Source organism: Tachypleus tridentatus, chromosome 13, assembly GCF_004210375.1.
Source record: "Tachypleus tridentatus isolate NWPU-2018 chromosome 13, ASM421037v1, whole genome shotgun sequence".
Taxonomy (NCBI): Eukaryota; Metazoa; Arthropoda; class Merostomata; order Xiphosura; family Limulidae; genus Tachypleus; species Tachypleus tridentatus.
The window spans coordinates 209,835,489-209,862,273 of record NC_134837.1 but is presented as its reverse complement, the minus strand read 5'-3'; the positions used below and the strand labels follow the sequence as shown (position 1 = coordinate 209,862,273).

Sequence of the window (26,785 nt, the reverse complement as noted above, 5' to 3'; positions counted from 1 at the left end):
ACTTCACACACAGCTCATCAAACAAACAGCTTCACACAGTGAGTAATCCAAACAAACAGCTTCACACAGCGAGTAATCCAAACAATAAAGCTTCACACAGTGAATTCACCAAACAAACAAAGCTTCATACATTGAGTTCACCAAACAAACAGCTTCACACAGTGAGTTCACCAAACAAACAGTTTTACATAGTGAATTCACTAGACAAACAGTTTCACATAGTGAATTCACTAGACAAACAGTTTCACATAGTGAATTCACAAAGCACACAAGCTTCATACTGTGACTCCACCAAACAGAGCTTCACACATTATCTTTACCAACCACACAGTACTTCACACAATGAGTTAAACAAGAAGCTTCACAAAGTGATTTTACCAATCAAACAGAGCTTCAAACAGGATATCACCAACTTCAAATAAAGAAATCGCACTTCATAGGATATAATAAATTCGGAAATAGTTTCCTTTGAAATACCAGAGAATTACAAGTTGTAGCGAATAAAATGTTCATCTGTAGAAAAGCAAAATACGAGTATATTCCTGACTTTGATATATTATATATTTTAAATACAATCGGGGCCGCCCACAGGAAGCTACACCCTCGGCTGTTACCATAGTCGTTTGCATAATAATTACTCATTTGCTTGGACCACACGCGCTCAAAATACCAGCTCTTCCCCATCTTTCTGCCTCCACACTTCAAATTTTTCAGCTCAAGGCATCACATACACTCAAATCACGTGATTTATATTCCATAATTTAACCCAACATTACAAATACATATATATTATGTACTATGCATAGAAATTTGTATACCGTGTGTTAGGTTGTTGTTGTTGTTGTTTTTGGAATTTCGCACAAAGCTACTCGAGGGCTATCTGTGCTAGCCGTCCCTAATTTTGTAGTGTAAGACTAGAGGGAAGGCAGCTAGTCATCACCACCCACCGCCAACTCTTGGGCTACTCTTTTACCAACGAATAGTGGGATTGACCATCATATTCTTCACCCCCACGGCTGGGAGAGCGAGCATGTTTAGCGCGACGCGGGCGCGAACCCGCGACCCTCGGATTACGAGTCGCACGCCAAAAAATCAAAAGTTGGTAAATTAACCAGTTTGATACGAGAGGGCAGCATGGAAGAAACTTAGGTTGCCCCTTCTATGAGAATTTCGTAAATGTTATATCACCCAATTTAGAAGTAGTCAATCGCCTATTAACTCTGTATACCTTTGGCTATATGCTGTTATGTACATAAAAAAGCTCTAACAATTTCTGCTTCAGTTCATCCAACTATTTCACTTCCACTTATGAAGTGGTTGGTAGCTGTCCGACCGATACTCTGATAAACAAGGTGTATATCGTTTATCTAACATTAACTGATCCACAGATTAAGGTGTATATCGTTTATCTAACATCCACTGATCCACAGATTAAGGTGTATATCATTTAATCAGCACTCACTGATCCACAGATTAAGATGAATATCGTTTATCAAAACTCTTTGAACTCCAGGCTACAGTTAACATGTTTGTTAAAATCCACTAATCCCCATATTAACTGCTAGTATTTTACACCAACGTAAAACCAAGACTTAAGTTTCAGAAACTTTAAAAGACCATTGTTCATATTTTTATGAAGAAAACCATATCGTAAAACAGGTAAATGAAAGTATTATACTATACGCATGTTGGTGATATACTGTTTACAAATTATTTTCCATGAAAAGTTCTAAGAGGGTTAAACAACAGTTTTCTTTCAATTGCCTTAAAGTTACGTAAGAGCCCTACTAACGTCATAATAAGGTTATAACTTTTAATTATTAATAGGATTGTAGATGCTCTATTAAGAACTTTAACGAGGTCATATTTCATACTTGCAACAAAATAAATAACTACACGTTTACTCAACTTTTATTTTCGTATTATCCGGCTTTTGAATACTAAAAAGGTTTTATTTTTCGAGTACTTACGCCTAAAGTCGACATCAGTAAAACAATTGAAAAGTTTTAATACAAACATCAAAACAAATGTCATCGTAAGTAAAACTTGTGGTTCTTCATTTTGTCCTAATATTTGTTGTTTTTCTAGCTTATAAGAAAAAAAAAATCACTCCGACTATCCGTTCATGGAGTAAAGTCCGCGTGTTGCCAAATATTGCCCACTTGACGCCACTATGTACCAAATTTTATCCTTAAATCTAAATACATCAGGTTCGAAATTAACTAACCTTTTGTTTTATAAATTTACCTAGAGGGCGTAAAGAAAATATTACAAGTTTAATTAATATTGTTCTAAGCGGCTGTGGGTCTGAGTTATTATGAACACTGAACGAATAGTAAGTATCTTTTACACCTAATACACCCACATTATGGTCATTGTGCTAGGACTAGAAAAAATTGACATTTGATAAAGCAGTGGAACATGCATGTTACAATGAAAGTGTTAAACGTTTTGTTTGTTTGTAGTTAAGCACAAAGTTAAACAATAAACTATCTGTGCTCTGCCCACCATGGGCATCGAAACTCACTTACTGACGTTGTTAATCCAATATTTTAAGACTGAAATAAACTGGAATTTGGCAACACACAGCAGAATCTGCGCATTACAGTCAAAGTGTTAGGACTAGAAAAGAACTAGGATTTAACAACACATCGGAACTTATACCTTTTAGCCAAAATGCTAGGACCAGAACAGAACTGGGATTTCACGAAGGCAAAAGAAATGTAATCAGATTCTCGTTACGTTAGTGTCTAGGGGAAGTTCAAACTAAGCAAATTGGCGTCTTCAGGCAAACACATACAAATACAAAATTTAAATACTTTTTTCTTTTCTTTAATTACCGTGAAATAATAAATTTGATATACTACACAGCAGTGCCATCTATACAACACAATATAAAAAGTATTTTTTCACATAAAGATTATTCAAAGTCCATTCTGATTGGTTCTCTGCTTCGTAAACGCAGCTCACTAATTTTAAATAAATAATATTATAAAAGTAGATTTATATACATATAAGGACTTGTACAACTGAAATTTCATACATCAAATAACCCACCATATTTCTTGTATTAAATACATTTTGACACTTCTTCCTTGGCCTAAATTTTCTCCATACCACAACAACAATAAATATCGTTGTATATAAATGTGTAAAGTTTAAACTAAGTTCCGTTAGTTGAAAAAAAGTAATCAAATTTAATGAGATGTTAAGATTCACTTTAGAACTTTGTTTTGTACAGAAATACTTAAACACTGAACTTAAATGGAAAAGTAGAAACATCAGTGTCGCTAAAAAATACTTTTTTTCATAACATTTCATAACAATGGATTTAAATTGATATCGAAATACTTAGTTCTCCTGGAGGTGCATGCTAATTTAACGGAGTTACAATACAAAAGTCCACAGTTCGTTTCCACGTGGTGAACACAACCCATAGCTCAACGTGACGTTGTTGTAAACAACAAACAAATAAGCAAAATAACTAAATGAAACTGAAGCTCCCCAAAACCCTAGTGGCTCAATTATCGGGGTGAAAAAATTGTAGACTTTCAAACGTAATTGTACTTTATGCGATGCCCCTCCCCACCACGTGGCACAGCGTTACATCTACGTTATAATCCGGGTTTTAATACCCGTGGTGAGCAGAGCACAGATAGCCCACTGTGTAGCTTTGTGCTTAATTACAAGTAATCAAACATATAAGTATACCTTATACGACACCTAGGACAAACGACCAAATCAGAAAGACCTCTAGTGTTAAAATACAGCTCCTAATTTCTAACTATTAATTAAAGGAAGAGAAACCAGATAACAGTGCCCATAACATTACTGAATAACGGGATTGGCCTCACCCAGTAAGGTATGGAATGTTTTCAACATTATTACGTCTCGTATTATGCTTCCTGCAAATATCAACCCGGTCCGATTCTTCCAGAAACTAGGTTAATTACAAAGCTATAAATAGAAATTTTCATAGATATTTATTGAAATCTTTATGCAGTATTAAAAAAAAAACTTCAAATTTATCAACATTTTTTATGTTCTCGCACCTTAACCACGAGCTTTCAAAACACAAATAAACAATTTTAACTAAGATATTATTATAGTGAAAGTTTACAGATTATATATCAAACTAAACGAGTTATCCCAAAATACGACCAAGTAAATTTTTATACAGGGTGTCCGAAAAGCCTGGCATTAAAGTTGTTTTTTTTTTCTCTCTTTTTTCTTTCAGATACGCGACTGATTATGGCGCTGTTAAAACATGTGAAGGTCGAGTTAATGTCGTCGTGCAACAAAGAAGGTTGGTTCCAGCAGATGGTTACTGCTGGACTTAACACACGTCATCCAGAAGAGAGAGAAACATCACTCACAGTGCTGTTTGCAACTAAGTTTAAGAAGTCTGGCAGTGTAGACCGTTGACAATGACACGAATACGCTTAGCAGTGTTCAAAGAGAATTATAATATCTTCTATAAACTTCTTTCCAATTTCAAGGACAGCACGTGGACCACATTCTGTAAAATTCGTTGTAGTGTCTATGGTTCTAGACGTTTCGGACCCCTGTAGGGTATTCTAATTAGAAGGAACAGAGCCAGATCAAGGAGTCAATTAGAAGCCCATTTGTGTATCAGAAAAAGTTATATAATCAAGGACAAGGTCAAACAGATGAAAATAGTTTAGTTATAAACTGTTTGTTGTTTTTTATTGCAAAGATTGTTACAGATGAAAGTTTTACTACGAAAATAAATATATTTCATTACTTGCGAGCCCAAAGTTACTTGATGGTTAGTAATGTTGGACTGTGAGTTTGAGAGTTGATGGTTCACGGTCCGTTCCACACTTCGGGATCGTTGATGTGCTGTTAGAGTGATAGTCAAATCCCACTGTTCAATCAAACAAGAGTACCCTAAACTTGACGATGGACGCTTTTGGCTACCAGTCTTCCTTGTGGACTGTCAGTTGAAAATTAGGGTCACTACGCCCTGTATAGATAGCTGTTTGTGCAACTTTGAGTGAGAATTCTAAAACAAACAAACTTATTACGTATTATGTAGGTTATTATTCGTTTTATAATCGACGTTCAGTTACCCAAATCAACAGTACATAATCCTCAACTGTACTATTCAAGTGAACCTGATGTAGTTATCAGATAGACCTTAATCTGATGAAACTCGAGGAAGTACAAGTTTTATACACACGAACATCAAATTATATAACTCAAAACACGAACTTACACGTGGCTTAACTCATACAATTTACAATTACTAGAATCTGTAGAGTTTGGTTGTTAAGCACAAAACCACACAATGAGATATACGTGCTCTGTTGAGCCACTAGGAGGATGGGGCTAAGATAATGTTGGTCAGGTTTAAAAATGTAACTACCAACATCCAGAAATTGAATAACATTGTACAGTTTACACTACTGATGCAGAGATGCCAACTATTTCAAATGAATGAGCGTAATGATTGTAGACAGAGCCCTTTATCATTTGCGGCTACTAGGCCTGACCAATGTCTCTAAGCTGTTTATTATTATTTTATTATTTATTACTGCTATAGATTGCTCATTTATGACTGTGTTTTGTGTATTTAATAAATAAATTTTAAAAAATTCTTGATCGACTACAGCTAAGGGTAAATTATGAGCAATGACGAATTGCGTGAACATCACTTCTGCATTTATGGTTTCATATTCTGAATTCTTACTCATAAATGTCGGTGTCTGTATCGTTTTTGTCTTCGCCTCAGCATTTTGTTGGTGAGATGCCGATTTTGTATGTCTTGAACAATCGTTTATCCCGCCATACGCCACAGAAAAATCGATGTGACAAACTGTACAAAACACATGACTGTCACTGACTTTTGATGCAATGACCGGATATTTTGCACTATACTCTTTCCTAAATTTTTGATTCACAGTTTTAATCCTTTTAGATTTCCCAGAAACAAGAAAATCTGGTGAACGAGGCCTCTTTTTTCCATCTTGTGAACGATCGCATTGTTGTTTCTTTGCCGCTTAGAAAACGAGAAATACCCATCTACGCGAGCGCTGACTGGCTGACAAGCACTGATGACGTAACTGTGGATTCCCCCACGTACCCAGTATGGAGAAGCACCGTACTTAAACTATTGGTAGACGTCGGAGGTACAAATATGTTTTATTATTTCAAGCACAAACATGATTATCGCAAGTAGCCATTTGGACTATGTCTTCCATTTATTATCAAAATTTATTTGTATCTCACTAGAAATTTTCTTTTCACCCCTTTCAAGCCCTGGGGGAACAATTTATCACTTTATTGTATAGGCCTATATAATATATAATAATTTGGGAGTTGCAACAAGTCGTAATATTTGTCTGTATGAGCGTATAGTGAATACACCAAAATCGTAATGATTACGCTCAAATCGTAATGGTTGGCATCTCTGCTGGTGCCAATAAATATGTGCAATTTATTATAGCAAAGTCACATCAGTATTTATACTGAGTCTACCGAGGGGAATCGAACCTCTGATTTTAATGTAAATCCGTAGACGATACCAGCGGGCTACTCTTTTACCAAAGAATAGTGGAATTGACCGTCACATTATAACGCCCCCATGGCTGAAAGGGCGTGTATGTTTGGTGTGACGGGGATTCGAATCCGCGACCCTCAGATTATGAGTCAAGTGAGTCAGTTTTGATTCCAGAAACTGTTTCGTTATAACGATGTTGAATGTATTATATGCGTTAAGTAGTGAAAAGATGTCTTTATTAGATTATGTAATAGACTACTTTACGGTAATGTGTAAAAAATATTTACTAATTCGGCTAAGATCAAAACGTATAAGATGTATGTATGTTCCTTAATGTGATGTCTTTCTGTACGTTGAAACATAAAAACTTATTGTAAACAACCCATGTCGATGGATCAGTCATTCTTTATAACAAAGACTGCATAAGTAAATCAATTAGTTAGGTACATAATGGACTATCTGTGACGAAATAAGTTTTCTAGCATTATGACTCAGCAAACTTACCGCTATACCAGTAGGTGGCCGCAAATAAAGACTACAAATATCAATACTTTATGCTATTGAGCTCACGGTGAATATAATATGAAGCTGTCTCCAAACACGAAGAAAAAGACATTTAATGAAATGTAAAGATTAAAAAAACAACCAAACTCGAGTTTCATTCGAAAGCAACAGATGGTAAAAGAACAAACGTAAGCTAAAAAAGGAAAAGAATTAGAGAAGCGAGAAAACCTGTCTTGTACATAAACATCGGAATGTCGATTACTGAGACGCTTGTAAAACTGAAGACAAGCTAGGGAAGTACTAATTAAAATGGTTGGGAGTCTGTAAAAAAAGATATATGGAGTGAGAAATATTTAATTACGTAACGTGTGGAACATATAGAAGCTTTGTAGTGAAATTTCTGCGTGGTTGTTTTTCTATCTTAAGTCTCGTACATCACATCATTTAAGTTATTTCATTCTTGCATTAATAAAAATCATATGTGGGATTTCAAAATATTCAGTATGTCTAGAAAACTATTTGTGTCTCATAAATAAATGAATATCACTTCTCACTGATTCTTGGATAACGATTTATCTACATTAAGGCTTAGTAGCAATCTTCTACAAAACAAATTTCGCATTTACCAATTTCGTCTTTTGTCTCAAAAATAAATGATAAAGTTACTTCTCAACACACACAATCTCTGTTGCTGAAAATTTCACAGATTACTGGAATATTTCTTAAAGGTAAGTTTAATTAAAATATGAATTATCTTTTATATTTTTATTTATCTTGAATCATGATATAAGATCTTCTCATGTAAATTGCTCTGACGTAAAATGGATAGAATATTCATTAATTAATACATTTATAGCGAAAGGTCCATCATGAAGCCACAGCATAAACATAAAGATCTATAAAATATTTATAATGTGAAAGCACTCGTACACGTTTTTTTTGTATGTTTAATTAGATTATGAATACATTCCCAAGGTGTTGGTGCTACATTATTCATTATTCAGCATTTCCATTGTCAAGGGTGTTGCCATCTAACGACTATAAAAAGTATTATTTTTGAGCGAAACTTGTTTAATGCGTTCAGTGCAGAATGTTCAGATGCGATTATTCATATAAAAGAAATGGTTGCTAACATGTATAATTGTAAAATACAATAAAACATCAATATAATGAAATTAAGATCTGGTACTTTGTCTTGTAGATTAAAGGTCATTTTGTCTAATTAACCAATCAAATTTAAGTAGAAACTTTTGTAGAACCTGTGTTAACAACGAACAAGCATTATTTCACAGTAAAAATGCAAATTTTGAGTTCTACTTCACACATTTGTCACGCAAATTGTATTATTTTAACTCATACTATCATTGGGGTCATTTTCACTTGAGGGCCGTTTGAAGACTGACGGTTAGAGTGTTTGTTTTTGAATTACGCGTAAAGCTACATGAGGGTTATCTGCGCTAGTCGTCTACAATTCAGCAGTGTAACACTAAACAGAAGGCAGCTAGTTATCACCACCCACCGCCGTCTCTTAGGCTACTCTTATTATCAACGAATAGTGGAATTGATCGCAACTTTATAACGTCCCTACGTCTAAAAGATTGAGTATGTTTGGTGCAACGGGGATTCGACCCTGGGAGCCTTCAATTACGAGTCGAGTGCCTTAACCACTGGGCTATGCCGGGCCCTGACGTTTCGAACTTATAAAATTTACGAGAATAAACTACACAAACAACTAAAAAAGATTCACAGACAAAACTATTACAGTTAAGTCTGGCTTTAATTCTATCATTTAGAACAAATACTAGTGTTACCGAAACAAATATCCAAGATTCCAGTTCAGAAAACAAAAACTTAAAAAAAAAAACGAAACAAAAAACAAAAATCACTACAAAACTTTTAACTATTTATTTATAGCATAATGCAACATTTTTACAATACTCAATTTTGTCGGAGAAAATTCTCGTACAGCTTACAACAGACTAAGCATGTATGCGTGCGCACTTCATTTCATCGAATATAAACAAAAGGCGGATGTACATATACTTCAGAATATATTTTGTACAACATATTGAAAGATTATCAAATTTTTTAAAAAGATCTAGCGATAAGTCGTAGAATAATATTAAAACATTATTTATTGATAATATTATGTACGGTAAAGTTTGATTGGAAATAAGCACCAAGCTACACAACGGGCTATCTGCACTCTGCCCACCACGGGTATCTAAACCCAGTTTTCAGTGGTGTAAGTCAGCAGACATACTGCTGTGCCACTGGGGAGCGTACTGTTAAGTTTATTTTTTTTTAAAACTATTTTTTTTTTAATTTCGCGCAAAGATACTCAAGGGCTATCTGCGCTAGCCGTTCCTAATTTAACAGGGTAAGACTAGACTAGCTATTCATCACCACCGACCGCTAACTCTTGGGCTACTCTTTTACCAACAAATAGTGGGATTGACCGTCACATTATAACGCCCCCATGGCTAAAAGGGCGAGCATGTTTGGTGCGACCGGGATTCGAAAAACTAAAACAAAAAGGACAATCGAAGATATTATCTATTCTAGCCCCGCCTCTCTTTTTCGAGATTACATTCATCTATATTGGACAACGTCAAGTTTCACCTTCGAAAACTCAGAAAATCACCTTAGATCCACAACGATCCCTAATGTTTTTGTAGTATGATGAGAAATCTTATTGTGCCAAATCCGCTCACACTTTATAGTTATCTTTAATTTTGTCTCCTTATCGAGTGTAGGCCGTACGTAATGAAGGCTTAAATAATATTAGGCCTAAGACAAGAGAGAGAACTTATACATTTTAGTCTCTACGATTAGAATTATATTGTATTATTCTAGAAATCCTGCATTTAAAAAAATATAGTTGCAATACTAACCTAACTGCAAATGTTTTGTAGGTCTTTGCTTGTTCCTTGTGTTTCAGACATGTTAGGAACGTTCTCTGTTATTTCATATTCACGTATTTCTAACACTTTGGTTCTAAAGCCACAGACGTAAGACTGAGAAAGATATTGTTCTTTCGACGCATTATGGGATACGTTTCGAAATGACCCCTGGAAATTTTTAGCGCTTTAGGATTCGGTGTCCATTAAATAAGTAAGCGTCAAATACTGGAGATTAGAAGTCGTTGAATCAATTCGTAGTTACTTATTTAGTTCAGCAGACTTGCGCTAATGGCTTTCAAACTGGCTACAGCAATTTTTTTTTTACTGTCTTTGCTACGTTTCTCAAGACATTGGACTTTTCGTAATACACAACCAACCGCATCCTAAAATATTTTGATATATTATCGTAACATAACAACATTTACATCGAGGCTTGGTAACCGTGACATTTGACCGATATTCTTAAAAAACAAATTTGTCACTGAAATATTATGAATCATAAGCACGTAAAAGAAATGTATTCAACAAGAATCAGACTGACTCCAGAACTCTCTGTTTGTGCAACTAGAATAATAATTTGTAAAACAGTTTATTTTTTTTAGTTTTTTTTTCTTAAGCTTGTTTGTTTTTGAATTTCGTGCAAAGCTATTCGAGGGCTATCTGCGTTATCCGTTTCTAATTTAGCAGTGTAAGATTAGAGGGAAGGCAGCTAGTCATCACCACCCACCGCCAACTCTTGGGCTACTCTTTTATCAACGAATAGTGGGAATGACCGTACCATTATAACGCCCCCGCGGCTGAAACGGCGAGCATGTTTGGTGAGACAGAAATTCAAACCCGCGACCCTCAGATTAAGAGTCGAACGCCTTAACCTACCTGGCCATGCCGGGCACTCTTCTTATATAGTCATTCAAAACTACTTAGCCTTGTGCTTATCTGCTATAATTCATCAAAACTATTTAGTCTAGTTTTATAACAATGAACCCACTTTTTAGAGAATAAAAGTTTGCAAAGAAGCAAGATATTATATCATCTTCGGAACATAATCTTGTCTAAACGTTGTATATTTATATTAAAGTTTTTCATAACCTAATTGAGCTGTGTCCAAACTTTTATTACCTCGCTTACTTCTTCTTTGTTGTAGTTCATCAGAGCTTTCTAGCTTAGTAGTTTTTTTATGTAGTTCATCAAAGCTTCCTAGCTTAGTAGTTTTTTTACGTAGCTCATCAGAATTACCTAATTGGTACTTATTTGCTGCAGTTTAGTGACAAATATTTTTGGAAAGTGTATTTTTATTTTTCCAAATTGCCATGTTATCATGGCTCAGGGGTTAGTCAGCAAGCTTACGATGCTAAATTAGGGTTTCGATCCCAGTAGGGTGCAAAGCACAGATAACTCATTTTGTAGCTTTGCGTTTAAAAACAACGACGTAATACCAGTAAAGAAAAATTTAACAGCCGTTTCATCAATGAAAATCGTATTGAAGAAGATGCATTAATGAAGTTTCATTAGGCAAAGTAGAAAACTCACTCTTAATTTCCGGATAGAAGTTCTACCAAGCAAAATCGGAAAGAAGAAAGTCTAGGTCCCTAATTTACTATTTGTTCCACTTGTTATTCCTTTGTCTTCGTAAGTTCGTACAAAGCTAGTCACTCATAATTTTGAATTTTTAGAAAATAACGAAGGCAGCTAACCAACAGCACCCACCGTCAACTTTGAGATACTCCTGTCTGACCGAATAGTGAGGTATTTACTGTCACTCTTAAATTCACCTACGACCTCTCAACGTAGCCATATCATGTTGGCCTTTTTTACACTCATCTTAATATTCAAAGGATTTACGTTTCTTATGTTCCAGTATACGCCACACAATGGGTTTGTAATGTTATAAGCTACAGCCTAATCTAGGAGCCAGTGAAGAAGGGGGGTTAATGACAGTATATATGTATTTTCGTTATAACTTTCCATTTCACTTCGAATCTTGTTCAACTTTAATCGACCCATCACTATCTGTATTTTATTTGTTTTCACTGTTGTTTTTGTCTACGTAATTTTGTTCATCTCGATGATAAAATGCGACACATAATATTATTAAACTAAACTAATTTTATCACTAACATGCTTACATCTGCTGCTAGGTAACCATGTGTTGATAAGCAACAACGTGTTGAAAGATAACATAATTATTGCTACATATACACCAAAGGTTACAAAGTCTTGACGAAACAGCAGTTGGTTTAACTGACATTTGTGAAACGTACTGACACAAACCGCCATTCTTCGTAAGGATTTTCCGTAATATGTATCGAGAAAAGTGTTTTAAAATATTCTTATTTCTACTGTCCTATTCTTTATGCCTATTAAACGTAAGTGAAACTTACCGGCATTCGGATGCTTTAAAATTCAGTTCAAACGGAAAAAAATTGATGGAAGGGAAAGAAAAACGATTTCTTTCTTCTAGTTACGAAACATGTAAGTATAGGCGTGTCGTATCGTAATGTAAATAATACAAACAGGAATTACAATTTTAAAATGTTGTCAGTGCAGGATAATTATCGTCGAAAATGCAGCGAACGTCAGCTTCTTTCTTTTATTTCTAACTATTAATTAACTGTACAAGTAGTGACCTTAAGAAGAACAGCATTGGCTGTTTGGAAATGTTTGTGCGAGCTACCATAGTGTTCCCCGCTGATCCATCAATAAGACTACGGATTTACAACGCTAAAATCAGAGGTTCGATTGCCGTTGGTGGACTCAGCAAATAGCCCGATGTTATAAGAAAACAAACACACACGCTACTATAACAATGATATGGTGATGTATCTTTCAGAAAAAGGCGAGCCCCGGCATGGCCAGGTGGGTTAAGACGTGCGACTCGTAATCCGAGAGTCGCGGGTTCGAATCCCGGTCGCACCAAACATGCCGTGGGGGCGTTATATTGCGAAGGTCAATCCCACTATTCGTTGGTAAAAGAGTAGCCCAAGAGTTGGCGGTGGGTGGTGATGACTAGCTGCCTTCCCTCTAGTCTTAAACTGTTAAATTAGGGACCATTAGAGCAAATAGCCCTCGTGTAGCTTTGCGCGAAATTCTAAAACAAACAGAAACAGACGAAAAACAAACGATTAGTAGTTGTGTCATTAATTCAGTTTTTTTTTTTATTAATTTAACTGTAGGGTAGTAACTTATTGTGGAAGGTGAGACAGACATCATCCATTAGCTGTAGGGGTAGAAAACTAACTACAACTGCTGGAAAATTATTAAAGTATTAAAGTCTTACGTTAAAAAAAAATCAGTTTAAAAATACGCAGCCACATGAACTGAGATCCGAAGACCTGCGTTCCGCGAAAATGAAAACAAAGAATTAACATTTTTTTTTGAGTAGGTTCACGACAACAGTTTTTATTTTCAGTATTATAAGCTAATTAAACTTTTTGACAAAGTTTTATTCATAGTTTTACAAAATCACAGGATTATTTAACAAATGTAAAAAGTGTGTTAATGTTATTTAAACTGGTGGTTTAGACGCTTCACTCGCAATTTGCGGGTCGTGGATTTGAATTCCTTCACCAAACATGCCCCGCCTTTCAACCGTGGGGACGTTATAATGTCATAATCAATCCTACTTTCCGTTGGTAAAGAGCAACTAAAGAGTCGTCAGCAGAAAGTGATTTTAACAAGTTATCTTCCTTCTAGATAATCACTTTTAAATTAGGGGCACCTAGTGCAGGAAATCCTCGAGTTGCTTTGCACGAAATTCAACTAATTTAAAAGCTGTTACAGTGTGACTGGTTATGTAATAAATATATAACATCTTTGCTTTTCACACTAACAATATGATAATCCTACTATAAAATGAAAGCTCAACTAACACATTTATTATTTCTGTTACAGTTTATGTTGAAGATGTGTGTAGTGTCAGCAATCGTTCGTTAATAGATGTGGGAAGTTTGAGTTATGGAATACTAAAACTGTCAAAACATTTTCCCGGATTACATTGTAACATCACAATGTTAACTGCTGCAAATAATCGTGTCTTTATAACATTTCTAAATTTTTTTTTACGGGAAAGATCAACAAATTTTAAAAGTTTCACAAAATGTTTAGATTCCGTAAAAGTTCTAGATGGTAAATCAGCCCATGAAATCTGTGGAAAGCTGCAGTATTCGAAAAGTGACCAACTTGTATATTCTTCTTCGCCCGGTAAGAACACAATTACATTAGAGTTCCACGTGAGTGACAAAGAAATGGAAAGTGACGAAACGCCCGAGGTAACCCTGGTTTACACGTGTTTCCAAATATGTAAGTATAGACTTTCACTCTCGTTCCTTAAGTCGTTTTTGTTTGTTTATTTACTATTGAGGATTCGTCAGATTGCTGTCCTCGAATAATTTAACTTACGTGACAAATTATTTTTGGCATTAGTAATAAAAACGTAAGTCAAAGAAACGTCATAAATCATGATTTTAGACTACTTTACTTTTGAAGGAATTTAATAATATCAAACTTCAAACAGAACGAAGAAACTAGAAATATTAACCTTCAACGTTAATTTTTAACATTAGCAGTGTAATTACAAATGTTAACCTTCAGTAACGGAATACAATCAAGAATAATAGCCTTTAGTAAAAGAATACAATTAAAAATGTTAACCTTTAGTAAAAGTAAAGCATGGCCTAACGCGTAAGGCGGGCGATTCGTAATCCGCGGGTTCGCGCCCGCGTCGCGCCAAACATGCTCGCCCTCCCAGCCGTGAGGGCGTTATAATATTACGGTCAATCCCACTATTCGTTGGTCAAAGAGTAGCCCAAGAGTTGGCGGTGGGTGGTGATGACTAGCTGCCTTCCCTCTAGTCTTACACAACTAAGTTAGGGACGGCTCGGTGCAGCAGGCTAACAATCTACTCACTTAAATACCTGTTCAAGAATCCGCAAGCGATTGCGGCCCTATGTTCCTTGATGGAATCTAATGGTGATAACTAACTGAAAGAATACAATTAAGAATATTAGCCTCTACTAAAATAATACAATTAAGAATGTAAACCTTTAGTAAAGAATACAATTACCAATGTTAACCTTTATTAAAAATACAATTAATAATGTTAATCTTCAGTAGTAGAATACATTTGAGAATGTAAACCTTTGGTAAAAAATAAAATTAATGATGTTAACATTTGGTAAAAGAATACAACTGGAATCTTAACTTTTAGTAAAAACCACTTTTAAGAATGTTAACCATTGGTAAAAGAATACAACTGGAATGTTAACTTCAGTAAAAAGAACATTTAAGAATGCAAATCTTTGGTAAAAGAATACAATTAAGAATGTTAACCTTTAGTAAAATAATACACATATGGAAAGTTAACCTTTGGTTAAAAACACAATGAATAATGTTAACCTTTAGTAAAAGAATACAATTAAGAATATTAATCTTTAGTATAAAATGCAATTAAGAACATTAGCCTCTAGTAAAAGAATACAGTTAAGAATGTTAACCTTTAGTAAAGAATACAATTAAGAATGTTAACCTTCAGTAACAGAATACAATTAAGGATATAAATCTTTGGTAAAAGAATACCATTAGGAATATTATCCTTTAGTAAAAGAATACAATTAAGAATATTATCCACTAGTAAAATAACACAATTAAGAATGTAAACCTTTAGTAAAGAATACAGCTATGAATGTTAACCTTTATTAAAAATACAATTAAGAATGTTAACCTTCAGTAGCAGAATACAATAAGGATATTAATCTTTAGCAAAAAATGCAATTAAGAATGTTAACCTTTAGTAAAAGAATACAATTAAAAATGTTAACCTTCAGTAACAGAATACAATTAAGAAGATTAGCTTCTAGTAAAATAATACAATTAAGAATGTAAACCTTTAGTAAAGAATACAATTACGAATGTTAACCTTCAGTAGCAGAATAAAATTAAGGATATTAATCTTTAGTAAAAAAATACCATTAGGAATGTTATCCTTTAGTAAAAGAATACATTTAAGAATGTTAACCTTTACTAAACGAATACATTTGAGAATGTAAACCTCTGGTAAAAATTAAAATTAATAATGTTAACCTTTGGTAAAAGAATACAACTGGAATGTTAACTTTTAGTAAAAAGTAATTTAAGAATGCAAACCTTTGGTAAAAGAATGCAATTAAGAATGTTAACCGTTAGTAAAATAATACACATATGGAATGTTAACCTTTGGTTAAAAACACAATTAATAATGTTAACCTTTAGTAAAAAATACAATAAAGAATTTTAACCTTCAGTAAAATAATACAATTAAGAATGTTAACATTTAGTTAAAGAATTCAATTAAGAATGTTAATCTTTGTTAAAAATAAATTAAGAATGTTAACCTTTAGTAAAAGAATACAATTAAGAATATTAGCCTCTAGAAAATAATACAATTAAGAATGTTAACGTTTAGTAAAAAATACAATTAAGAATATTAGTCTCTAGTAATAGAATACAATTAAGAATATTAACCTTTATTAAAAATACAATTAAGAATGTTAACCTTCAGTAGCAGAATACAATTAAGGATATTAAACTTTAGTAAAAAATGCAATTACGAATGTTAACCTTTAGTAAAAGAATACAATTAAAAATGTTAACCTTAAGTAACAGAATACAATTAAGAATATTAGCCTTTAGTAAAAGAATACAATTAAAAATGTTAACGTTTAGTAAAAAATAGAATTAAGAATATTAGTTTCTAGCAATAGAATACAATTAAGAATATTAACTTTTAGTAAAAGAATACATTTAAAAATATCAGCCTTTAGTAAAAGAATACAATTAAGAATGTAAACCTTTAGTAAAGAATACAATTACGAATGTTAACCTTTATTAAAAATACAATTAAGAATGTTAACCTTCAGTAACAGAATACAATTAAGGATATAAATCTTTGGTAAAAGAATACCATTAGGAATGTTATCTTTTAGTAAAAGAATACATTTAAGAATGCTAATCTTTACTAAACGAATACAATTGGGAATGTAAACCTTTGGTTAAAAATAAAATTAATAATGTTAATCTTTGGTAAAAGAATACAACTGGAATGTTAACTTTTAGTAAAAAGTAATTTAAGAATGCAAACCTTTGGTAAAATAATACAATTATGAATGTTAACCGTTAGTAAAATAACACACATATGAAATGTTAACCTTTGGTTAAAAACACAATTGATAATGTTAACCTTTAGTAAAAGAATACAATTAAGAATGCAAACATTTAGTAAAATATACATTTAAAATGTAAACCTTTGGTGAAAGAATACCATTAAGAATGTTAACCTTTAGTAAAACAATACACATAGGAATGCTAACCTTTAGTAAAAAATACATTTAAGAATGTTAACCTTTAGTAAAAATACAATTAGAAATGTTACCCTTCAGTAAAAGAATTCCATTAAGAATGTAAACCTTTATTGAAATATACATTTAAGAATGCAAACCTTTGGTAAAAGAATACGATTAAGAATGTTAACCTTTAGCAAAAATACCGTAAAAAATTTTAACCTTTAGTAAAAGAATAGAATTAAGAATGTAAACCTTTAGTGAATAATACAATTAAGAATTTGAATCTTTAGTAAAAAGTACAATTAATAATATTAACATTAGTAAAAGAATACACTTAAGAATGTAAATCTTTAGTAAAAGATACAATTACGAATGTCAACCTTTAGAACAAAATGCAGTTTATAATGTTAACCTTTAGTATCAACAACATAATTAGTTTCGTTAAACTTTAATACGAACATCGTATTTAATTATGTTAACCTTTACTCTGACCAAAGTAATTATGAGATTATTAACCCTTAGTCTGAATGCCGTCGTTAGGAATATTGAATTTCAATCTGAACAATATATTTACAAATGTGGGTCTTCAATTTGTCCAATTTTATTAGGAAGGTTAAATTCCAACCTGGACAATATAATTAGGAAAGTTAACTTCTCATACGAACATCTTGTGTAATAAGCAACGTCAACCTACACTTTGGATAGCGAAATTTGAAATATTCAACTTTTGTTTGAAATAATTGGAAATAGTAATTTTCAGTGCGGAGATAATCGTAACCAAAAAGATATTAACTGTTTCGTCCATGTTATCCAACTGACGGGTCACACCCATTTTCACGATTGACCTCATCTGGCCTAGCCACTCATAGTAAATCAGTGTGTTGAAATTTTCGCTTTAAAAATGTTACTCACACAAATAAATTTGAATAGGCAAGTTCCATTTCAACATTTAACAACGTTTCGTCTGCACCATGGGTTAAAGGTTAAATCATCTCGCTTAAAACTGATGTACAATTTAACATCCATGATAATAATATAAGGTAATAACATATTTGATTTAAACATTAGACGATAAATTCAGTTTTGTCCTAAAATAATTTTAACACCATTTTTTTACAGCCAAGAATGGTCTTTGCAACGAGCTAGACAGTTATATGTGTAGGAATGGAGCTTGCGTATCACATGATTTGTTAAATGACGGTTACAATAACTGTGGAGATTTGAGCGACGAAAAATGTCTACAGGATAACGGTGGAACACAACAAGGTAAAGATTTCCCTATGACGTAAAACTGGCAAGGAAATATAATTAATTAATTTCAGAGAACTTTGTTAAAAAATTAATTTGTTTAGAGTCAAAGTGTCATCCATGTTGCTATTTATTTCACTTAGAGAAAGTTTATGGTTACATATATATATATGGAAGTGTACTGTCCTTCAGAAATTAAAAATATTATACAAGAGAAATCGAATTCATCTACGTTCCTCTACAAATTTTTGTGAGCTTCATGTAAAACTGTCAACTTTTCATCACTATTCGTCTCTGTTGTTTTACAACTTTCTACATTGATAAATGTCTATAGCTAGATCACGTTCCACTATTCGATTAATATGTTGTTTGTCCTGTTAACTGACAGCGTTTCCTCTAGTCTATCAGTTAAAAATTAGGGACTGTTATTGTTAGATGTTCCAAAAAATGAACTTTACAGATTACTCTTCCTTAAACTGTAACCTTGTATGAAATACACCGACTTGTAGAATTAAAATAATTTTAAACTGTAACCTTGTATGAAATACACCGACTTGTAGAATTAAAATAATTTTAAAAGAAGGTGTTAAATGTGTAATTGTACGAGTGGGCTATTTTACGTTACAATCGTACAAACCTCACAAACAACGATATAAAGTTGTATACGCTGATGTTCTCGTTGTCTTTTTAGTGCAAAACTACATAATGGACAATTTGCACTTGGTCCAACGTAAGAAATCGAATCCAAGATTTTTGCTTTGTAAGCCTGTTGACCAGTGGAATACTTTATCTGTTTTCTCTCCCAATACATGACTAGATGGTTGGGGCACTTGACTCGCAATCTGGGGGTGACGGGTTCGAATCTCTGTCCCACTAAACATACTTGCTCTTTCTGCCGTTTCAGTGTTACGATCAGTCCTATTGTTCATTGGTAAAAGAACAGCCCAAGAGTTGGCAATGGGTGGTGGTGACTAGCTGCCATCCTCTAGTATTTCACTGCTAAATTAGGGACGGGTAGTGTTGACAGCCCTTCTATAACTTTACGTAAAATGCAAAACAAAACAAAATTCTCCCACTATTGGACAAATTACCTAAATAAAGTATAATATGTAATTTGAGTGAATAGGTAGTTGTAAACGTGCCTCTGAATGAACAGTACTGTTATCGTCTTGTGGGGTAGGTGTTTACCCTATCGTGTGTTATGACACTAACTGAACTTGCATTGTCTGCTTAGCCAAGAACTAACCGTCACTCAACAATATTAGTCTATAATACTATTGTTCATATGCGGATTAACAATGGTGTTATTGGACCACAGACTGTGTGGCTATGGACCAAAGGGGAAGCCTTCCACTCATGTTTATTTTTTACTTTCTTTGGGCCATAGTGTTCCTAAATTAGTGTAGTACTGGCTGAGAGTATGATGCGATATTTGTGTCTACAGGGGTGAATACTTAACTCACTTATCTCAGATTATTGCTTATCTGCCTGATTCCCTGTGTAACCACTCCGTGTCTTGTATTCGTTAAGTTTATTTGTTTGTTGTTAAGTGCAAAGCTACGCAATGGGCTGTATGCACAAATACTTAGGCCCGATTTTTATCATCGTGAACCTGAAGCCTATCTGTCACTGAAATGTGGGGGAGAAGGAGGGTGTATTTGTTAAAATAATTGAAAAGTGATCTTTTGGTAGATGAATAGTAATTCCCTAATGTTGTAGTGTAACATACGGCATTCATTAAATGCGGTCTTCTTTGGTATCTGTGCTACTAATTAGGACATTGTCTTATTTTCTGAGTGGTTAACCTCTGAGGAAAAATTGTGAGTTGTCGGGTAAAACGCGATTATGCGAAATAGTACAGATTGCGCGAGAAATTTTCAAGTGATCAAGCCCTAAACAGTCTGAGATCTATGTCTAGTACTCTTATATCCTTTCTCTGTCATATTCTGAATTCTGCAAAAAAAAAAAAACAACACATGATTTGTGCCAATGTTTGGAGAATACTTATGTATGCCTTTGAATATAGCCTCCGAAATTTCAGCTTTAAAGTTTGAGGATTATGACGTTAATAATTAGGTTTCGATAACTGCGATGAGCAGAGCAAAGTTAGCACAATGTGCAACTTTGTGCTTAAAGATAAGTTATCTGGAATTTTTAAGATGCTTAAAGTTACCCTTTAAAGTTAAAGGGCCCTCTAGTGGCACAGCGGTATATCTACCGACTTACAACTCAAGAAACCGGGTTTCGATACCTGTGGTGGGCAGAGCACAAATAGCTTATTATATATCTTTGTGTTTCACTTTAAACAAACGATCTGATGTAGCTCCAAAAATCTACGAAACGGATACCTGTCGTGGCAGTGGGAATGGGGCTACCAAGGTTCCCGGTCAGCATACAGTCGAGTACAACAGATTGCACAAAACTACATAAGAAAATAATAATAATAAAAGGTCACAGACAAATTATATTGGCTTTTGCTTTCTTATATATATATATAAATTTGAAACTGATGTCTGGTCTACCTGCTTCGTTTGTTTAGAACAAAGTCACAGCGAATTATTTGCTATGTCCACTGCAGGGAATCGAACCTCAGATTTTAGCGTTTTAAGTCCGTAGACTTATCGCTGTTTCACGGAGGTAGTGGTCTACTCGTAAAATAGTTGTTGTATTTAGATATTCAGCATAAAAATGAGTATTTACAGTTAAGAACAAAGTTACACAATGGGCTATCTGTGCTCTGCCCACCGGTTTCTAGCAGGGTGAGTCTACAGACATACCGCTGTATCACCGGTGGAAGGAATAATTTAGATTACTCTGATTTTCGTTTAGCACAAAACTGCCGACTGGACTATCGTGTTCCGCCCACCATGGGTATCTGAAAGCAGTTTTTAGTGTTGTCAGTCTGCAGACATGTCGCTGAACGGTTGAGGGGAGAGCGAAATAAGCAATTTGGTTCAATTAATATTCTTACCTGTATTGAATCTGTGTTATATTGGAATAACAACCTGATTTGATTTAATAAGGTGGTGAAAACGACTTGTGGTATTTCGCTCATTTTAGTACTCTGTCGTAGATATAACTAATGTTAGGTTAAATTTAGCAACTGTACTGGAACTTTAGCTATAATTCACTTTTATAACACCAGATCTACTTTCGCAGGGTCTTCAAAAGTGTTCTCTTTCAAAAGTAAGTAAAACCAAAATTAACTGTAAGAAATATTTTTATTTCTTATTTTTGAAGTTCGTATATCATGCTGTGCTGTAGCTTACAGAGTGCATAATTTTTCTCGTGATTCATAACATGCGTACGTTTTACTGACATAACAACAGTTCAAATTATAACGCGAAGCGTCCCTTACGTGGCGACATTTCAGTGTCTACTGACTGACTGACAGACAACACAGTACTGTATTGAGGTATGATTGGTTAAAACAGGTAACTCCTCCAGAGGTCATTCGGCCCCCTTTCGGGGAAATAAGCTGAGTAACTTGTATTATTACATTTATCATACATATATAGACTAGTTATTATCACTTCTTTATCTTGGGGATTATACTAACTACTTTGTTGTTGTGATAAGGTAACGATAAAACAGTCTTGATACCAACTTTCCAAACATCACTTTGCATTCAGAAATATTCTGACTATATATGAGGTGTTTCTTAAAAGGGGACGTATATTTTCTAAAATGAATTTCGTCAAAAAGTACTTTTCGGTCAACTCTTGGTCAAGGAAAATTAAACTGTCTGCTACTCACTATGACAATTGAAAATGACGTTTGCAACAGTTTAGATTTTGCAGATATGGTTAACACATTTGATTAGCAGAAATATCGAAGAAAATATTAAGATGTGAATCAGTAAATTATACACATACTAATATCTTATGCTACTCGACCATTTCTAGCTCTATGTGTTATTTCAAGTACAACTTTTTAGCTCGTAGCCTCATCTCTCGACAGAATTGGATCTTATAACATCCTTGGTTGGCTGCTAAGGATTCTCTCTTTGTGTATATCTTATATGGGTTAGGAGCCCTAAAAATATTTAGTGCCAGAAGCCCAAAACACGTAATCTGGTTGAGATTTTGCTCAGTATTGATGAGTGTTAGTCCTTTTGTCAAAAATGAAGTATTAAACAGTAAAAACAACAGTAAAATAAACAATACAATTTTACCATAAATTGATTTCATTTTGATTACATCAATTACAAAGATACAAAAAATGGATTCTCTTTTCTTTTTTTTCAGAAGTGTTTAGACTTTTTTGTTACAAAGTCATAAATAATTATTCATTAAGGAAAAAGGAGTAGACAATAAATTCCCTAAATATACAAAGAAACACTTTTCAAAACAAGGTACAATATTTTGAGATCCACAAAGTTTTTGTACGAAACTATATGACCTAGAATATTTCTAGAAACATCTCAGACCAAAATATCTCTAGGAATGTAACATTTTCAATTGTTAACTTTCCGTTTTTGCAGGAAATCGATCAGTTCTATGAACAGTATTTACCAATGTGATAGCGTATTCGCCATTTATTTATCCAGACAACAGTGACACTATTTGTACTGACAGAGCAACTGTAGTCATTGTGACGTCATGGAACTCGTACACAAAAAAATGACGTAGTTATCAGTGCCTTAGGAAAGGGCTACTACAAAAGTGTTCTCCTTACCTATACTTACTATTCTATTATGTTTTAACTTCCAGGAAACTTCTTACAAAAACATTTTCTCGAAAACTGAAACAGGATATTCTGCATTCTGTGGGTCGTGGGTTCGAATCCCCGTCGCCGAACATTCTTACCTTTACAGTCGTGGGAGCGTTATAAAGTCACAGTCAATACCACTTTTTACTGGTAAAAAATAACCAAAAATCTGGCGATGAGTGGTGATGAATATTTGCCGTCCTTCTAGTCTTACACTACTAAATTAGGGACGGCTGGTGCAGACAACCCTCGTGTAGCTTAGCGAAAAATAACAAAAACAATAGTGTTATCCTTTTAGTATCTAAATAATTGATTAAGGAAAACATTTTGTACTATTTGGTAACATGAAAATATTCTACAAACTGATTAAAAGATAGCGCCACCGCACTGTTTTTCTTCTTCTATATTTCTGTAAATAATTGGAACAAGTTTCAGAAAATTACAACAAAAATTCAATAATGTCTATTCAATACCACTTTTCGCTGGTAAGGAGTAACCTAATGGAGGGGAGTGATATTCATTATTTGTCTTGCTTTCTCTCTTGTCTATCACTTATAAATTAGGGAAGACTAGGGCAGGCAGCTCGTAAAGTCTAAACTATATCCAAATGGTAAATATTGCTATAAATGGGCCCGGCATGGCCAGGTTGTTAAGGTATTCGACTCATAATCCGAGGGTCGCGGGTTCGAATACCCGTCATACCAAATATGTCGCTCTTTCAGCTGTGTGGAAACATTATAATGTGACTATCAATCTCGTTATTCGTTGGTAAAAGAGTGGCCCAAGAGTTAGCGGTGGGTGGCGATAACTATTTTCCTTCACTCTAGTCTTCAAAATCAGGGGTTCGATTCCCCTCGGTGGGCTCAGCAGATGGCCCGATGCGGCTTTGCTGTAAAAAAACACACACACACCCTCTAGTCTTACACTGCTAAATTAGAAACAGCTAGCGTAGATTGCCCTCGTGTAGCTTTGCATGAAATTCAAAAACCAAATGAAGTCATGGAATAAATGGCTACATTATACCCCAAGGGTATAATAAAATCATGGAGTTCTAATTTAGGAATGCTGACCCATAGGGACGCTAGCCCGTATCGCTATCCGCCTCTACGACTATTCATAATCAATTAGCAGGGTTAACTGTTACAATTATTGAAGCATTCGTGGCATTTTAGACATTTCATCACTTTTCAAATGTTCTACGTATTGGGAAAAAATCTCCATACCTCGAGAAATACGTGTCACACATATATACAATAAGGAGAAATGTGGTGTATACTTGATGAAGGCGTAAGAGAAGTTATATAACAACGACTGACCAAGATATAAATGTAAAATATAAACTAAAGATACGTTATCGAAATAGATGTTTATAATATCTATAACCTTACGCTATCATAACTATCAGAATGATTATGTAAGGCTCATTGAAGATCAGACACTAAGTTGTTATCTGTAGACTGACGTTACTGTAGTAGACAGAAAGCTACGAGAAAATATTACTTTACCTTGTACATAGTTACCAAAAAAAAAAAAAAGGATGAATCGGAACTTTGATGTAATATCAACTTGGAAAGGTAAAACTGTAAAAATGAATCACTAATTAACTGAATATACGGAGTAGACCATAAGTGATTGCACAGCTGTTTCTTTCAGATCATGGTTTAATTTCTAACGAATGCAATTAAATTGTCTTCACATATAAGTGAAATTTAAACAACAGAACAGTAAAATTTACTGTTTATTCAGGTGTACAATTATTGCATAATAGATAATATTGTTTCAGGTGAAGTTATATTGTTGATCATTGCTTGAAATTTATATGTAGAATTATACACGAACATTGTTGCCCGATGAAAGTTTCCGTAAGGGGGCCGAAAACTCTAAAATAAAAGTATTTGAACATAGAGAAAGGTTCGTCTATAATTCTACATATTAAGTTATCTAATTTATTGTTTTTATTCCAAGAAGCTCCTCTAGCCTAAAATTAAAAATAAATATTCCCATCTTTCACATAAAACCTTATTTGTGTAATAATCTCTAAGAAATTTGTGTTCCTTAAACAATGTGTTATATTAGGCCTAAAATAACATTAGAATATCCAGTATTCCACCAAATTTCGGAATAGTGGTTAACTCATTTTTATTTAAAAACAAAAAAAATAACTACTGTTAAATAACCTTTTAGGCCTCAGAAACATTTTAATTAAATGTTAGTCTCTCATTCTTAAACCGGAAAACGTCACAGCGCATAAATAAATACAAATTTCCTTCGTTTTTATCTTAAACCTGCTCATAAGATTCATCTACTTGGTGAATAAATAAAGTGATTATCGTACATCATCCCACTATTCTCCCACTTGCATACTTCTGTATATACTCATTGTTACTCTGGAAGTTACCCGTTAATTTATTAGTTATCCGTCTATTCTTTCTTCTGTCAATTTATCAAAATATGCGCTGAATATGATCACTTTTACTATCTCTTATTATATGACACGTCGGTGGACCTCAGTCAATCTGTGGACCTACATTGGAATTATAATTTCGGTTTTGGCTTTTTTCGTCATTGTTCTCTTCATCATCGTCCCTTACCGTCGAAATCGGAACGCCAGAAGATCTTATCAAGGTCATCCCACCCTGAAACGGTCAACATATCAACAGTTTCAACAACACCTCCGTCGCACCAGGAGTTACCTTCTATCAGCCATTCTAGCGCCACCTATAGTGAAGAAAAGCCACCAAGTTATGACGAGGTGGTTAGAACATTACCATTGATTGGTCCAGAAGTGATAAATCTGTCGTCTTCGGCGACCACAGAGGCGTAATAATAAGTTCCTTGGAACTGAGATGTGTCTATAAATAGAGAGAACTTCACGAATCCTGAAAATAAAGAAAATGGATCATTAATGTAAAAATTAATAAATAAAATAGCATTTTCCTAAATTGACCACTTCGTCCAAAGAACTTCTATTTAATTATTATTTTTAATTGTTAGCATAATTCTGAAATAATCACAACAGAAGAACTGTCTGATCTATTTTATATCCTCAATCAATCAGACAAAAACTTAAACTCGTCTTATAATCGCATTTTCATTTTTAAACATTCCTAATATACTATCTTCACTCTAATGCTTTATTTTTTATTTTTTTATTGTTGTTTTTGCAAATGTACGACGATAGTATATGTATCCACTGTATAATTTATCTTCTTTCTGATTTGTTTTTGCGATATTGTATATAATTTTAAGAGGGTCGCGGGTTCGAATCCACGTCACACCAAACATGCTCGCCCTTTCAGCCGTGGGAGCGTTATAATATTACGATCAATTCCTCTATTCGTTGGTAAAAGAGTAGCCCAAGAGTTGGCGGTGGATGGTGATGACTACCTGCCTTCCCTCTAGTCTTACACTGCTAAATTAAGGATGGCTAGCGCAGATAGCCCTCGTGTAACTTTGCGCGAAAATTCAAAACAAACAAACAAACATAATTTTAATTTAAAAATTTCAAATAAACCAAACACTACCCTCACACAGAATCCATAATGAAAGATTAATGTAATTGCTAGCAGTGGGTCTGATTT

At 33.9% G+C, this 26,785-nt stretch overlaps 1 protein-coding gene and 1 long non-coding RNA gene across 3 annotated transcripts in view; both read left to right on the top strand.

The window, feature by feature from the left end:
* The window catches only part of LOC143240077 (uncharacterized), an 88,544-nt gene extending 83,786 nt beyond the window's left edge, over window positions 1-4,758 (top strand). For both annotated transcript variants that reach the window (XR_013021552.1, XR_013021553.1), the window contains exon 2: window positions 4,238-4,758. This is a non-coding gene — a long non-coding RNA (uncharacterized LOC143240077). The remainder of the gene's footprint in view (window positions 1-4,237) is intronic.
* A 7,399-nt stretch (window positions 4,759-12,157) lies between these two features.
* LOC143238993 (uncharacterized) lies at window positions 12,158-19,436 on the top strand. Its single transcript, XM_076479693.1, has 3 exons — window positions 12,158-12,402; window positions 13,822-14,229; window positions 18,366-19,436. The coding sequence occupies exons 1-3, from the start codon at window positions 12,231-12,233 to the stop codon at window positions 18,533-18,535; spliced, it is 750 nt and encodes a 249-aa protein (XP_076335808.1). The 5' UTR covers window positions 12,158-12,230; the 3' UTR covers window positions 18,536-19,436.
* The last annotated feature ends 7,349 nt before the right edge of the window (window positions 19,437-26,785 follow it).

Excerpts from the sequence above, each read along its gene's own strand:
- LOC143238993 (XM_076479693.1), top strand. The coding sequence starts at position 12,231 with ATGTATCGAGAAAAGTGTTTTAAAATATTCTTATTTCTACTGTCCTAT. Across the intron at positions 12,403-13,821 it reads TTCTTCTAGTTACGAAACAT|TTTATGTTGAAGATGTGTGT; the intron begins GTAAGTATAGGC and ends TTTCTGTTACAG. Across the intron at positions 14,230-18,365 it reads TTACACGTGTTTCCAAATAT|CCAAGAATGGTCTTTGCAAC; the intron begins GTAAGTATAGAC and ends ATTTTTTTACAG.